This window comes from Protopterus annectens, chromosome 8.part1 (genome assembly GCF_019279795.1).
Source record: "Protopterus annectens isolate FY-2018-M chromosome 8.part1, PAN1.0, whole genome shotgun sequence".
Lineage (NCBI taxonomy): Eukaryota > Metazoa > Chordata > Ceratodontiformes > Protopteridae > Protopterus > Protopterus annectens.
Window position 1 is genome coordinate 123,546,369 of NC_056742.1, and position 15,963 is coordinate 123,562,331.

The 15,963-nt window shown below is 39.5% G+C and overlaps 1 protein-coding gene across 5 annotated transcripts in view; it reads left to right on the plus strand.

The window, feature by feature from the left end:
• Positions 1 to 15,963, plus strand: part of GSE1 (Gse1 coiled-coil protein) — a 1,449,259-nt gene that overhangs the window by 947,782 nt on the left and 485,514 nt on the right. For all 5 annotated transcript variants that reach the window (XM_044081755.1, XM_044081750.1, XM_044081752.1 and 2 more), the window contains exon 3: positions 2,478 to 2,677. In XM_044081755.1, coding sequence (XP_043937690.1) covers positions 2,478 to 2,677 — 200 coding nt within the window. The remainder of the gene's footprint in view (positions 1 to 2,477; positions 2,678 to 15,963) is intronic.

Genomic DNA, 15,963 nt, shown 5'->3' on the forward strand with positions numbered 1-15,963 from the left:
TCATGAACTGGAAAAAAAAAACTGCAGGCCAAGGAATGTTTGGCAAGCTAGAATAACCCTCACTTGGGCCAAGGTCCTGTTTCCATGTAGCAGGACACAAACTTGAGACCAGAATTTTGTCTTAAGTCCATTCAGGTGAAGATTGAGCAGAGTCACTGCATATAATCTGTTGAAGGCTCCCTGAAGAGACTAATATGTAATTAGAATAAAACTGTTGTACAAGAAGCAATCAACATTTTTGCAATCAGAGGCAGAAAAATGGATGTTTGGTTCACTAAACAGGCTGCTTGCACATTATTTCCATGACTTAAAAAAGCTTGATAATTTGAGGCCTCATAAATTACCCTGTACAAGAAAATTACTGAAGCTATAATTGGTAATATAAAGAATGCCCCCTCCCCCAATTTAAGCTTCTGTTGAAGAAGACCTGATCATATCTATCAAAACTTCATACTTCATCCTCTTTTCTTGAGATTGCAGAGTTCATGATTATACCACAAATACTAAGTCACATTCAAAGTAGAGCACGCTTGATATGAGGCAAGCTGGTTGAGAGAACTGGTGAAGACTTACATTTGGCTAGAACTAGCTGTTCAGGTTTGTCAAAGTTGCACTTCACAAGGAACTGATCAAATGCAGTGAATGGGCTCACTTTTTTTAATATTACATACATTTCCGTACTTCAAGATTTTGAAGATAGGTGACCTTAGAAGGCGGGCAGCACAGTGGCACGAGTATCATTGTTACCATGCAGCAAGTGATTCTGTAACATGATTCATGGTTGTGTACCTGGTATGTGGAGTCTTAATGTCCTTTCTGCACTCATTAAGGTTTTCTCTGGGTAATCTAGTACCCCCATTCTAGAGATATGCAGTAGGTGGATTGGTGTCTCTAAATTTGCCCTAGGTGTGCATGTGGTGTATGTGTGTGTATGCATGCATGCATGTATGTCTATGTGTCTGCATGTGTTGTCTGATATAGAAGAAAAGCCTGGCAATCTACTTCCATTCATTACTGCCTAGTAAGTTCTGCATGGAAAGAACAAATCAATTTATAGCAGCATATTGTAATGTTTAGCTCAAGTGTTTCTCATCAGTCTATACAAGATTCCATTTGGCACCAGTGAAAACAAAGTCCCATCAGCCGGTGCCTTGTCATACTTTCACTGATCAAGTGATTATTGATCACTTTAGAGTTGATCAGGACATTGTACAAGTATTATTTGACATGTGTTGTGCACACAGAGAATAAATAATGTGTGGTCTTACCCAAGACCCATTTTGTGTGTGTTGTCCAACCCTCTCCATCACCTCATGTACCTTCTGTTTGTCTCTGTTGTCTGATATCTCCCTACCCCAGTGTGTCATTTTCCAAACTTTTCTGTCTGTGCTGTTCTGTGTTTGTCTGTGTCATTTTCTAACTCCCTTGCCTACCTGCTTTCTCTTTCACTCTTCCCCTTCTTCCTTTTTCTCTGTGTAAAGAAAATTAGGGTCCTGTCCATACAAAAATGCCCTCCCCCAGTCTTGCACCCTCCTGTATGTTGTTTTTGTGTAACCCTATGATTACTTTTTCCCTTTTCCTACTATCATTTACACCCTTTTCTTTCTCTTTTCATACATCAAACAAGTGTCCATAGCTGGAAAAACTGTATAGCTATTTACCTTAATGCAATGAATGGTGCCAACATATAGAGAGATGCAAGTGACTCCCTCAGCCAAGTTGCTAAAATCACTGTCTTATATTGAGATATTTATCAGTCTAAATTCATATTTTCTGTTCTCATCATATTTTGCAATGTAATGTGTGACCAATTTGTGGATTGTGCATTTTGCTTCTGTGTATACATTTTACTGTGTGGCTGTGTCTTCTTGTGTGGTTTCATAGCACAGCTAAATCCAGTTGAATAGCTGCTTTTCAGCTCATTTTCATAATGCAAAGTACAGTAAGCTGCAGGTAAGTGCTGCATATACTGATCTGGATCTTCAATGCCTTCCTGTGCTGCAGAGCAGTACCACTTAAGTGCTGTGCAAAAGTGCATATTTTCCCTGTAAATCCTAGTCGTAGAACTGTACATATATCTTAGGAAACTAGTCCATTTGTAGTCTATACAGGGATGGTATAATGTCATACCTGTCAAATTACATATATTTCTTTGTGCACACCATGGCTTATTTACTTTGCTGTATGATAGAAAATAACACATAATGTTAGCAGTGTTGTTGTCAAATGTTTAGAGAAAACTGTGTTATATGTGGGTGGCTCAATAGAGCACATTTTACACTCGATCCGTAGATGAAATCCAAGTAAAACTGGGCAGATTCTTTTTTATTCCAGGTGATCAGGGAGCACCACTCTTAAAGGACAGGTACTGATTAATACTTGAAGGCAACTCTATATTTTGTTTTGATGTAGATATGTCTGTGGCAGGTGTGCTCTGATGTAAGTGTTTAATCTGACTTTTTTAATTTGATTTTCAGGATCTTCAGTAAGCAGTGAGTCATCACCAGTCTCATCACCAGCAACCAATCATAGCTCTCCTGCCAGCACACCCAAGCGAGGTCCTTTGGCACCAGTCATCGTTCCTTCTGGGTCCCACAATGTCCCCAGTACTCCACCTGTGGTAACAATTGCACCTACAAAAACTGTCAACGGAGTCTGGAGGAGTGATAGCAGACAGGTGAGTTTACTGCGACTTGAATGTGGAGAATGGATTTAGTAAGAGAGATGGGCTGGTGTCATAGCTGTGGTATGCTTCTTTTCTTACCATTGTAACAGTAGTATGTTTATTTTGTTTTATGTTGCATTTTACTATTAATTGATTTATATATTGTGATTATCATGCAGTAATGCATTACCTGTAATTTGTAGTGCATTACATGTGTAAACTGTTGGAAGTCAGTGTTGTAGGTTAGTTTAATGTTTATCAGGGAATTGTAGAAGCCATTCTCAGTTTGATGTTTCACAAAAAAGTTCATTGGAAGGACTTTTTCCTGATTCTTTGTAGTGGGCAGCTGTCATACGATGTACACAGCTCTGACGGCTTACCATTAATGCTTTTGACCCTTGGTGTTATCTGTCAAGCTTATACCTTATTATTTTTCATACTCGCCCTTATTCGTAGTCCACTGATCTCCTCTTCCTTATCACAACCTTTTTCCTTATTTTGCATTTTTAAAAATTCATGTACAGTGCCTTTGATAATTTCACAGGGTTTTCAAAACCTCTTCACTCACATGTTCACACCTGTGGACTATTGTATTATACTAGCTTGATGGCAGAAGAAGATAGTTGGACTATGAACTCTGCCTATTAAGAGCATTTAATAATCTACATTCAGTCCAACCTTACCTTCACCCTTTTTAACCTGTCTGTGGCCTGTTTAACATCACCATAAAATCTCTCTTCTCCACCTCTTTTGATAGCCTGTTAAATGATTCCAAAAACAACTCCATGGAAATGTACATTAGCAGATCCGTGGAACTGTTAGTCCCAACAATTGGATGTCTCTGACACAAAGAGGTAAAGCCCTGACTCTGATCCCAGTGACCTGCGTTTGACTATTGATCCATAAACTGGTGCAGATGCCTTGGGTGGTGGGTCTAAACAGCTAATGTAGACTTCCCATCCTGAGGTGGAGTGTCTCAGTCCCATAGCATTAGTGACACAGATCAGTGGCCTGAAGAAACAGCAAATAGTGCAGAGACTCTACTGAGCTACCTTATACTGTAACTGGCATTGCCATGTATGCATGTAAAAGCATGTAGTCACCTCTGGACCAATATTGCAGGTTCCACTTTAGCTGTGCAGGCATCAAGTAATCAGAGGAAAAGTTAGGGAGCAAATCTCTCTCTCTCCAAACTACAAGAATGATAGCTTTTCTGCTGCTTATCTCTTGCCTCCACCAGTAGCTAAACTGCATTGTGGCAGGAGAACAAATCTGGATGATTGTTTAGTGATTCTGGGTTGATCTTCACATGTACATGACCAGAAAAAATATATAAGAAATAAAACATTAGTCACTAGAATCTGCTCTCTTCATGCCTCTTTGCTGCCTTTTTGTGATGACCCTTTCACATCTCCCAGACATTTTCCTGCATCCCCATGTCTTGTTCCAACCCTCATTTTTTCCTGGTTTTAAATAAGAATTCCAGCCTCTTTACTCTGTAGGCACAAACTCTTTCCTCCGTTCCATGGATGTTTTTGCTGACTCTACTGTAGACTTTTTACATCAGCCAGATGTCCTTCTCCTTGTGTAGCCTGCAGAATTGCACACAGTATTCAAGGTGTGGCATGACTTGGGCCCAGTGGCAGAGCAGTATTACCTCTCTGCTTCTGGAGTCTAGGGTACATAAGTTACTTCTGCCATTGTCAGCTAGTGGTCTTGTCCAGTTGGAATTAGCACCACCAGATCCTTTTCTTGTTTATTTGGCATCAGTTCCACTCTCAATTAATTGATACCGCATACCAGACTTGTTATTCCCCAGGTGATGTATCTTGCATTTTTCTGTACTAGACTTGGACGAAGAAACAAACTTGTCAGAACACTGATTCAATTCTTGAGGGCGGGTTTCATAGGCACACTTTCATTCAAGCCTGGAGTTCTATGGGCCATGAGTTCAATAATCCACTTTGCCTCCATAGCTTTTGTGTGCTGTTTTATGTCACCACCTCTGTTATTAAGCCTTACATTTAGTATAGCCCTAAATTTAAATGTGTGCATGGTGTGACTTTCAATATGTCTATATAAGGCATTATGAACATCCCCTCTCCTCAAGAATAGGCGGGTGTTTTACTGAGATCCTATTGGCTGCCTTATGGTTTAAATGGATACTATATGAGATTGTTTGTTAATCTGAAGAAGGGTACATACCCGAAAGAGCTCATTTTTTGAAAGTTTCAGGAGTTGTATGCTGCTTTTATTCATTTTATTCATTTTATTAAAAGTTTTGGATTCATAGCAGTGTTCTGACAAGTTTGTTTCTTCGTTATTAGTTTTTGGTACTTAGTCGGAACTTTGGTGAGGCACAGAACATTTTTTCTCATTGACTGTACTAGACTTCATTGGCAACCTTTCTTCCTACTTGCTCAATCTTTCCAAAGCCATCCATAGTTCTTTTGTCCCCAATATATGCCACTGCTGCTGTGTCATCACTAGAGAGATTGATCTTTTTGCCTTAAATAAGTCTGAAACAGACACAGTGAAGGAGGGCCCAGTGAAAGAAATCAAAGCCAGTACTGACTGACACTGAAATGCTCAGTCAGCAAACTGAAATCTATATTCTAAACATCAAAAATCAAACCTCGCTGTAACGTGTCTAAACTTTTTTTACAGACAGATGAATCTCCTTGATGTGGGAGGGGCTGTGTCCCCTGCACCCTGCTTCTCATTTATACTAACTTCGAGACTGCTGTGTCTAGGTGTAAGTGGAATTCTGTTAGATAGTCCACTTAGTCTTAGTACAGTCTTAGTATACACAGTGCATTGCTTGCAGTCCTGTGATCACCTTTTCAGTATCATTTGGTACTGTCTTGCATTTGTGCCTGACAGCCATTGAAGAGTGCTCGAACAAGAAATGATGTCTATGGTATTCAACTAGTTACTTTCATTATTCATGACATTGTCCCCCTCATCACATCCGTCTATGTCCACCCTACAATCATGTGAAGTCTAGTTCGTATTGGTACTCTATTTCCTGTCTTCAACCCTTCCATCTTTCCTGGCAGCCATATGTGTAGGACTGGTTCAGAGACCTTATTGTGTCCAAGCAGACCACATCTGCTTGTATTCCTTGTCAAATTCTCCTTTAACACCAACGTAAAATGTGATTGATATAATTGACAGCATCTTCTGACCATAAACCAGTGTTGTTTTTTTTCTTTTTGTCTTGCAGATTGTTGTTATCTAGCAAAGTAACCAGTCTTTCCCTTAAGATTCTCTCCATCTCTTTCACCTCTGTGTCTGCTGTTAGGCTAACAGACCTGTAGTTCCTTGGATTTTTCCTGCTTTCCGTACTTGTAGAGATGTACCACACATGCTGCATTCCAAGCCTCAGCACTTTTGGACAGGTTGGTAATCTGTTGAAGTACACTGGACATATTGAGAAGTCTGGAAAGTAGTCTGTCTGCTCGATGTACTTTATCCTTGTTAAGGGCAGCCAGTTCCTTCTCCATCTCCTTCCTCTCAATCCTGGTGGCTTTCCCTTGCTGTTGCCTCTCTGCCTTACCTACCTTCCAGCATGGCATTTTCCCTTTGTCTTTCTTCATGAAGACTTGAAGCAGAGCTATCATTTGGTAACTCTGATTTTTCCCAGTCCCACATAATTTCCTCATCTCTGCCCTCTTCCTTTTTTCTTTCAAATGTGTGTCTGATAAATATTTGTTCCCCTTTTTTTGCCTCTTCTACCAACTCCCTTGCAGGTTGCTCTTTTTTGTTTTTCCCTTTCTTTGTCGTCCTTCTGCTTGCCAGCTTGTTCTGTGTCTTCTGTACCTCTTCACCCCCCACCTTCTACTTCTTTCATGACTTGTATCTCTTAAGTTTTGGCCTCACAGTCCTATGTAGTCACATTGTTTGACCCCTATTTTTTGCCTCTTCCTCATGCCTTTGTCCATAGATTTGACTACTGTATCCACAAACCATTCCTATAGCCTACAAAGTCCCTCAATATGATCTTGGACACCTAACTTGTTTTTGACCATCTCCCATAGCTTAGGATAGTCTATTGTTGCACCATCATTTCTGTATTTTTACTGAATTACACAACTGCTTGATCAGTTTTGGCTAAAGGCACCTTTCCCTGAATATCCTTTGCACACTCCACCTTAGTTAGGACGACATACAAAATTCTTCTTGTGCAGTCCTGCTCCAGTTGCCTGAACCCATCATGGTTCAAGACTTTGATTGTCTTGCACTTCTTCTGTGCCCTAAAGCATGGAGTCTCCTACTTTGCTCCTGGCGGATTCAGCTCTACCATGAGCGCAGTCCCATTTCCTCCTACCCAGCTACTTTATTCTTTCCCCCAGCTGTTGTTCATCTTCCATTGCTGTGTTTGAGGCTGATTCACTATGTTGATGTCAAAAACAAAATGGAACATAGTTACGTAAAACCACCAGAATTTATTGCAGCAAAGCTTTCGGGTCTCCCCTTACTCAGTGCTATAAAGAACCATTTTAATTCACATTTATATATTGTAAAACAATTAATCATATGACACAGCCAACTAATAGAAAAACCAAAAAAATATATATTGAACAATTAAAAACATTTAAAAAAACATACATATTGAATTAATACAAAAATATATGTATATATGTATATCAAAAATATGTGTGTATATATATATATATATATATATATATATATATATATATATATATATATATATATATATATATATATATATATATATATATATAAAAATGCATACATTATCGATTAATGTAGTTTTCGTTGTTTTTTAATTAGCACAGGCTTCAAACTTACAGCATTATTAATACTCGGATGGACATATGCTTGTAATTTTACTATCCATGAATATTCTATATTTTCCAATGCATTATTAATATCACCTCCCCTCATTTTGTGTTGAATCATCTTTATAACTCTAAATTTGAAACTATGACCATTAGCACTACTATGTATATGTTTAGCAAGCGTGTTAGTGGGGACATTTCTTCTAATTTCTGATTTGTGCTCTATTATACGATCTTTTAACCTTCTACTACTCTTACCAACATAGAATGCAGGACATTTAATACACGTAGCTAGGTATACTATATATGTTGTATTACAATTAGCATAGCATTCAAATTTATAAGAAAAACCAGTAATTGGATGTCTAAATTCTATGTCAGATAATAAATCTTCACAACAGCTACAATTGTAGCATGGGAGTGTACCTTTCCTAATAATCCTAGTACTACTATCAGTATTATCTGGTCTAAGATCTTTACAACATAGCCTTTGCTTAAAATTTCTTTCATTTCTATAGGCAAAATATGGCCTTTCAGATAAGATATTTTTAAGTTCAGGCATCGATAACAGTATGTTCCAATTTTTTCTTATTACATTTTCTACACCTAGATTAAAAAACAACAAAAGCTTCATTAATTGATAATGTATGTATTTATATATATATATATATATATATATATATATATATATATATATATATATACACATATTTTTGGTATACATACATACATATATTTTTGTATTAATTCAATATGTATGTTTTTTTAAATGTCTTTAATTGTTCCATATATTTTTTGGGGGTTTTCTATTGGTTGGCTATGTCATATGATTAGTTGTTTTACAATATATAAATGTTAATTAAAATGGTTCTTTATAACACTGAGGAAGGGGAGACCCGAAAGCTTTGCTGCAATAAATTCTGGTGGTTTTACCTAACTGTGTTCTATTTTGTTTTTGATATTTTACTTTGTGCATCGAACACAGTGCACCACAGTGTTTTCTTTGATTGTTGCACTGTGTTGATGTACCAGCACTCTTCCCCCTCCTGTGCCTGTGCCACAGACAGGCCCACCTGTCAGTCATATCTGCAGAATGACTTGTGATGTTATGATAAGTAAACTGCTCCCTGGTATGTGCCTTCATTTCTCCTATTACTCAGTCTTCCTTTTTCAGAATACATTTTGTTAACACTCAGCCAGTCACTGGCTTGCCGTTTTGTTGGCTAGCTTTGATTTTTTCACCCATAATTGTGTCTTAGTTTCAGGAGAACATGCTATGCTCAGTGGTGCTAATAAAGTTAGTGTATCAGGGATCATCTGTATTTGTACAAAAGTGTAGCTCTTCAGGAAGCATGTGTGTTTGCATGGGTTCTAGGTGGCACTCCCTCAGTTTTACAAGTAATGTAGCTTGCATTTTTGCAGTGGAAAACCACAACTCAGTGTTAACATCTTGAAAACACAACAGAGGACCTCTCTTATGTTTTGTTGAGTCACCTAGGTCAGGAAGGATGTCTGTTTCTCATGTGAGCTTGAAACAAACCACAAATGTAAGCATTAATCATGGTGCCAGATATGAGGTATGTTTAATCTGTAGAAAACTGAAGTATTTTGTTTCAGCCTCGCTCCCTTTGTCCAATAACTGTGCTCTGGCTGTGTAAAGAAAGTGTCTAAACATACTTTCTTGTCACAGCTTCCTGTTGTCATGTGCTCATCAATGGAGTAAACTGAAGGCATATGTAACCAGGGTCATATATTGAGTGGCAGTAATTGAAATTAATTATGAGTGTTCTGCCTGCCTGCTTTTAGCTTTGAGTGTACATAGCTGACTTGTCAGCTTTTCAGTATATGGCATGGAAGCAGGTAATAAAATGGCACTGGTGTATAGTACTAAACACATTTTCTCCTTCAGTCTAGTGTATATTCTTCATGAAGCAGTCATCTGATAAACCTGCCATTTCTTAGTATACTTGGGCCAGGGAAAGACTTGAAGGGTAAGATGATTTTCCTTGAGATAGTAGTTGAAAAAGTGATACTCAATAAGACAGGTATAAAGCAGATACTAATTAAAAATAATTTTCTAGCAAATATTTCAGCGTGTATCCTTAGCCTTTTTTTGCTAATCCACAGGGAGTGTTGTAGCACTTGATTTAATTGGCATCCCTGTGGGAACATCGCCTGCAGTTGCAGATGGTTCTCAATGGAGCCTCAGAACCCTGCTTCTACTGGTGTTACACTTCATTGTTATTCCATCAAGGAGTACTAGTGAAATAGCTCGGCAACTTCCATAAAGGTGCTTAGTGGCAACTCGAGTAATGGAATTCCTTTTACAATATTCCACAGTGCCATCACAGTGATCCCAAGAGTCATGTATGCGACATGCATGCTTCAGACTTTGCCTTTCCATTTAAGTTATTTATTAGCTTATAATCTCTTTGTATCATTACACTTGACTGCAGTAAACAGCTTGTTCATTTTATTTTCCTTTGATGTTTGATCTAGCGTTTTGTTTAATCATTTATGTTTTCTTTTTGTCGTGGTTAATAACTTTTAAAAGTTTTTTTATACCAAACAGTATTACTAGGATTAATGTGTGTGTGTGTGTGTGTGTGTGTGTGTGTGTGTGTGTGTGTGTGTGTGTGTGTGTGTCTGTGTATGGATGCAATGTTGCTCTTACATTTACAGGTGAACAGCCTGCTGACAAGACTGAACTTACCTAAGATACTTGAGCTTGGGTTTTTCATAGTTATTATGTGTGATTGGAGTCATTCCCTGCCCCAGATGCATGACTAGGAGCAGCATAATACATTACATTACAGTACATAACATAATAACAGAAGGAGGCAATCTGTCTATTATGTAGGTGCGCCCTTCTGTCGTCATTGATTGTAATACCCCTTCCAGATTTCCCATGTCATCTTGAAGGGGTCTTATCAAGTCTCAACACACCACCCACTTGGGGTAATCTGTTCCAGGAGTGTATTTTGGCAAAACAGAATGTGATGGATGATATGAGGCAGATGAGGCTGCTTATGTTACCTTGTCAAAATATTGCAGTATTCTGAGTAGATGTGTCTGAAGGATTATTTGGCTCCTCCCTTACTTAATTGAGTGCATGCATGTTTTCCATTCTGTTGAGAAATGCATGAATAACTGAAGCCAAAGCTTTCTAGCAGCTGTATGCTGTGTTAACCGGTATCAAGGGTTATTAGTTTCTGCATTTATTTGTTTGCCTTTTTTTTACACTGGTAACTGGACAGATGTACTTCATCAAATACCTTTCACCAACCTTTGGAATGCAAGAAAGGAGTGGGTTACTTTCATCATCTTTAAGGTTTTAGATTCAAATTAGGGTTATCAGTGAGTTTATTGATCTTAGACTTTCATAGTTTGCTCACAAAAATATCCTTAAGCATTTATATTCCAGGGTCTCACCCATGTCAACCATTCTGTAACTCAGTGTGATTTTGCATTAGCTGATTTTGTCTCTGGGGCTGTAATGAGCTTACATTAAAGATTATTCCGGTCAGATAAATCAGTGTAGCAACAGCCTTAATTAGGGGATCACTGCTTGAAGTTCTCTGCCTTTTTTGCTGGCATCAGCTGTAATGAGTTTCAAAATTTGTGGATAAATCAAGTGCCTTTGTGTCATGTCCCATTAATGAGAAAAAGCCAATGAAAAGATTTTTGACAAAAGGTATTTTTCTTTATATCTGGCTTATGTTTAGATGGAGAGACTAGGAAGTTGAATACAGAGGGTTGCAAGTTATGTTGTTGTTTAAGGAAGTCCTTGGTTTAGCAGAAGAGACTGTTTTGGTGCATTATTCTGGTGAACATCATATGCCAGTCTGACATAAAAGGACAGTGCTCTTATCTAGTGCCATTAGTGCTGGAAGCTGGATAAAAATTGTACCAGCTCCTTAACTCATTTAAAGAACCAGTCTGGATTATTTTCTTTCACATAGCAATCAGAAGCTTACTTGGTGTGTTTTGAGCAATATTCTTCTGCTCACGTCAGGATATTGTCGCATGCTCCATGAGAACTGCTTTCAGTGGACATGACAATATTAAAAAAATGATAAAGTAGATGATTTGGTCTTGGAAGAGAAGTCATCTTTTTGTAATCTAAATCACATTTTCATAAATGTTAGGAGGAGGGTTGGAGTACTGGTTAAGGTGCTTATCTTACAGACAGAAGGTGCAGGATGTGATTCTCATATGAGGTAATTACCTAGGCTTAAAATGGCTCATAAGGGCAGTTAGCATAGTACTAATCTATGATTATATAAACCAAGTGTCTTTCAGCATTCTGAATGGGAGGTTTGGCATGATGGTTAAAATCTTTGCCTCATAGACACAAGGTTCAGGGTTTGATTCTTACCTTGGGTTATTGACTAGGCTTAAAATGATCCTTCAGTGCAGTTAGCCTAGTATTCACCTATGAACCTGTGTGATGTTTATAGTTCTTTGTTGAAGATGTGCTTTGATACTTTTATATTTTTTGTGCTTGTTTTTTAATAATGGTGGAAGAAAATACCAACTGAGCATGAATATCATTTATACTCAGTGCTGTGGCAACACATATGTTTTAGATATGTATTTCTGTGGTCTGACATTGGACATCCAAAAACTTACCAGAAGTAAATTACTTGAAATTGATGTACTGGTGGAGGATCCCAGTCATTGTAGTGGACTGGTACCTAAAAAGAGTTTCATGACACTGTTTCCTGTCATCATTTGGCAGCCATAAAGGGAAGTATGCATTTCTATTTGATAAGAAACCTTGACTTGAGTAGCAACAAAACAGCATTGTACTACTCATGTTTCCCACTGTGTATTGCATCTTTTGATATGAGTACCAAGCTTGTCTGCATTGGCTAATGGTTGGAATTTCCTGTTCTGGTGACCCCAGCCTGGCACAAATTCTTGAAAGCATTAGCTTTCACATTGGGAGAGGCAGATGTTCTTCGTGTTTCACTGTTGCAGTCATCACATTTGGGTTATCTGCTTGCAGTAGCCCTCAGTTGACCTGATTATCAAAGTCTTGGGTCCTGCATCAGTTGCTGTCTCATCTTCCATGACATCAGGTAGTCAGGGGTATAAAGCATGCAGCCGACACCGTTACATCAGTCTTTCTTGCCGTACGGTGCCCGAAGCAGAAGCAGTTCGCAATTGCCAGTCAGCCGACTCCTGAAATTTTCATTTTCGAGTTTCAGAACCGAAGTCTTCAACTAAAGCTAAGTACCCCATTGAGGAAACTTTGTCTTTCTCTAAACCGATATCAGTAAAAGTCAATAATTGTATTTCTTGTGGAAAGCAAATACCTCATAAAGATTTTCATTCATACTGTATTCCTTGCCTAGGCCCTGACCACGACGTACCTTGTTGTCGGTTTTGTGCCTTATTTAAACAACAAACTATTCGTTGTCGGTATATTTATGCTTCTAAATATTTTTTTTTGGTACTCTGTTCAGTTACCCAGATATGGCTTCGGTAAGCCACTCGACTACTTGCATTCCGAAAAAATGCAACGATAAAGACAGAGACAGGCTGCCTAGGTCCAAAGCTGCTGACGACGCTTCTCCTAAGCTAGTCGCCAGGTCGCCGGTACTCAGTGAGGCACTTTCACAGCCCCTGATACCCACTACTTCAGATTTACAGGCCTCTACTGAGACCCATTCGGAGTCTGGTATGCCGTGAGATGCTTCTTCAAATATGGAACCTGCAGATGTCTCTACCTTGGATGGGTCCAGAGCCGCTGTGCAGGCACCGGCTTCTGAGGGTGTATTCAGGCCTACTGACTTGCATATTAAACCAAGGCCATCTTCTTTTTCAAGGTCTAAAACTCTATCCATGCCTAGAAAACTGATGACCAGACCGCATGGTCAGGCCTCTATGCCTAAAAAAAAATGATAAGAATGGCTGAAGACTTTATTACTGTAATCAGGGGAAGCCAACCTTCCCCCTCTAAGAGACCTAGGACTGAATTTGCATATGATTCTTCTGATCAGGATTCTGAAATTTCTGTTTCCTCTGATGACCAGGATTTACCCTTATCTACCTATAGGATTCTGATGCAGAAGACTCTATTCCCTCTGCTTCCCCTCCAGAATATTTCTCTTTGGGTGAAACCTTGCATACTCTTAGGGAGCATTTTCGCTGGGAAAGCCAGGATTACTCTGATTCCAAAAAGAGGCTTAGGGATTTCTTACTCCTGCCCCAACACAGGCCTTTAACTATCACCCCTGTATTGGACATTGTTGATGCTTTTTCAGAATCTGGCTTGGCCCCTGACTCCTTACCTCCTGCTCCCAGAAAACCAGATAGATATTACAAGGTTCCTGACTCTCACAAGTTCCTCTTTAAAAATCCTACTGCGGATCCTGAGACCATTTCACAGTGACCCAAGGGCATTAAGGCTACTACTGCCAAAAATCCTACCCCCCCCCCCGATAGAGATTCCAGGGCTCTGGATAGATGGGGTAAGAAGGTATACACTTCTGCAACCTGCCAGTTTCATATATTAAAGTATCAGCGGCATATTATTGGATTGCTTAAACAGAAAATTATGTTGATTCCTGACTGTGCTGAAAATAAGGATTTACAGGATTTAATGCATTCTGCTGAACAAGTTGGAATACATACTTTGCAATGTGGTTTTGATTCACTGGAGGCATCTTGCAGGGCTGCTGTCACTGGGTCTGTACTTAGAAGGCATGCTTGGCTTAAGGAGCAATCTTTGCCAGATCATGTTAAAGCTAAATTGCTGGATGCTCCCTTAAACCAGGACCGCCTGTTTGGCAACAAAGAAGAAGTACTTAAAAAGATGGAGGAAAAAGCTAAATCTATGCAAACTGTTAAAGGTTTCCTGCAAGTACAGGCTCCAAGATTTAGTAGGCATTGGCCGTCTAGGAATTGGTCCTTTTCTGCCTCTTCCAGGCCTTCTCAGTCCAAACCTAGAACCAGCAGAGCACCCAGGCTTCAGTCCCAAGGTACCTACAGGACTAAGCAGTGGGGGGGCTCCCATTTCCAAAGCAGGGAGTAGTAAGACTCCCCCCTATGGTAAACTGTCTCAGTGACTTAACTTTAAAACTTCCAAGCACTTCTCAACTGACTGCTCCTTTAGGGGGAAAGATTGCTGTGCAGGCAAAAAACTGGGAGCTCATTACCCAGGACAAATGGATTTTAAATATAGTTTCCCAAGGATACAAATTTCACTTCCACACGTTACCAACCCCAAACGGTTGGCCAGATATACCCCCAAATCAATGGGCAGAGGCTAAAAAGCAAGTTCTCTCTCTCTTAAGTATAAGGGCTATTCAAACTGTCCCAGAAGAGGAAAGAGGACAAAGTTTCTGCTCAAGACTTTTCCTGGTGCCCAGAAAAGACAACTCCTGGCATCCTGTCCTGGATCTCTCTATCCTAAACACTTTTTTGGTGATCCCAAAATTCAGGATGCTAACTCTTCACCAGTTGCTTCCTATGCTAGGCAAGGATGCCTGGTTGGCAACACTGGATTTAAAGGAAGCCTACCTGCACATCCCAATCAGGGAATCGTACAGAAGATACCTATGCTTCAAAGCAGGCTACATGCACTATCAGTTCTCTGAACTGCCCTTTGGCTTATTTACTGCACCCAGGGTATTCACAACGTGCCTGTCTCCAGTCATTGCATTTTGCAGGCAAAGAAATATTCAAATATACCCATACCTGGATGATTGTCTAATTCAGGCAGAAAGCCAGGACGTACTTTTGAATCATCTGGCGTTTGTACAAAAGATGCTCACTTCTCTGGGGTACACCATAAACGAAAATAAATCACATCTTGTACCCTGCCAACAAATTGTATTCCTGGGAGCAAGCTTGAACACAACTTCCCAGATGGCTTTCCTTACGCCAGATAAACAAGTTCATTTGACAGCTTACTTCAAACTAATGGCCACAAAGACCCTGCTATCTGCAAGACAAATACTGCAAGCCTTGGGGTTCATGGCCTTCTGCATTCTCCTAATTCCATATGCAAGACTGCATATGAGGAAACTACAATGGTATCTAAAAAGCCTATGGTGTCAACATTCTCAGGATCTAGAAACAATGATTTCTATCATACCTTGCCTACAGTTAGAGTTCTTTTGGTGGGCAGAGGCCTACAACCAAACCAAGGGACTGCCATTCAGTCTACCCCTGCCACCCAAACCCTTACAACAGATGCATCAGACTATGCATGGGGGGCTCACTTGGCAGGGAAGTGCATTCAGGGCAAATGGAACCCAAGTCAAATGCACCTGCATATCAATCAAAAAGAAATGTTAGCTGTGCAGAATGCTCTGACAGCCTTCAGGGACCACATTCTTCCAGGACAATTAATGGTAAAGACGGACAGCACCTCTGTTATGTGGTACATAAATAAGCAGGGGGGAACCCACTCTTACCCTCTCTGTGGAACACAGCTTTGAGTTACCAAGTGCACCTACAGGCTCAGTTCCTGCCAGGAAA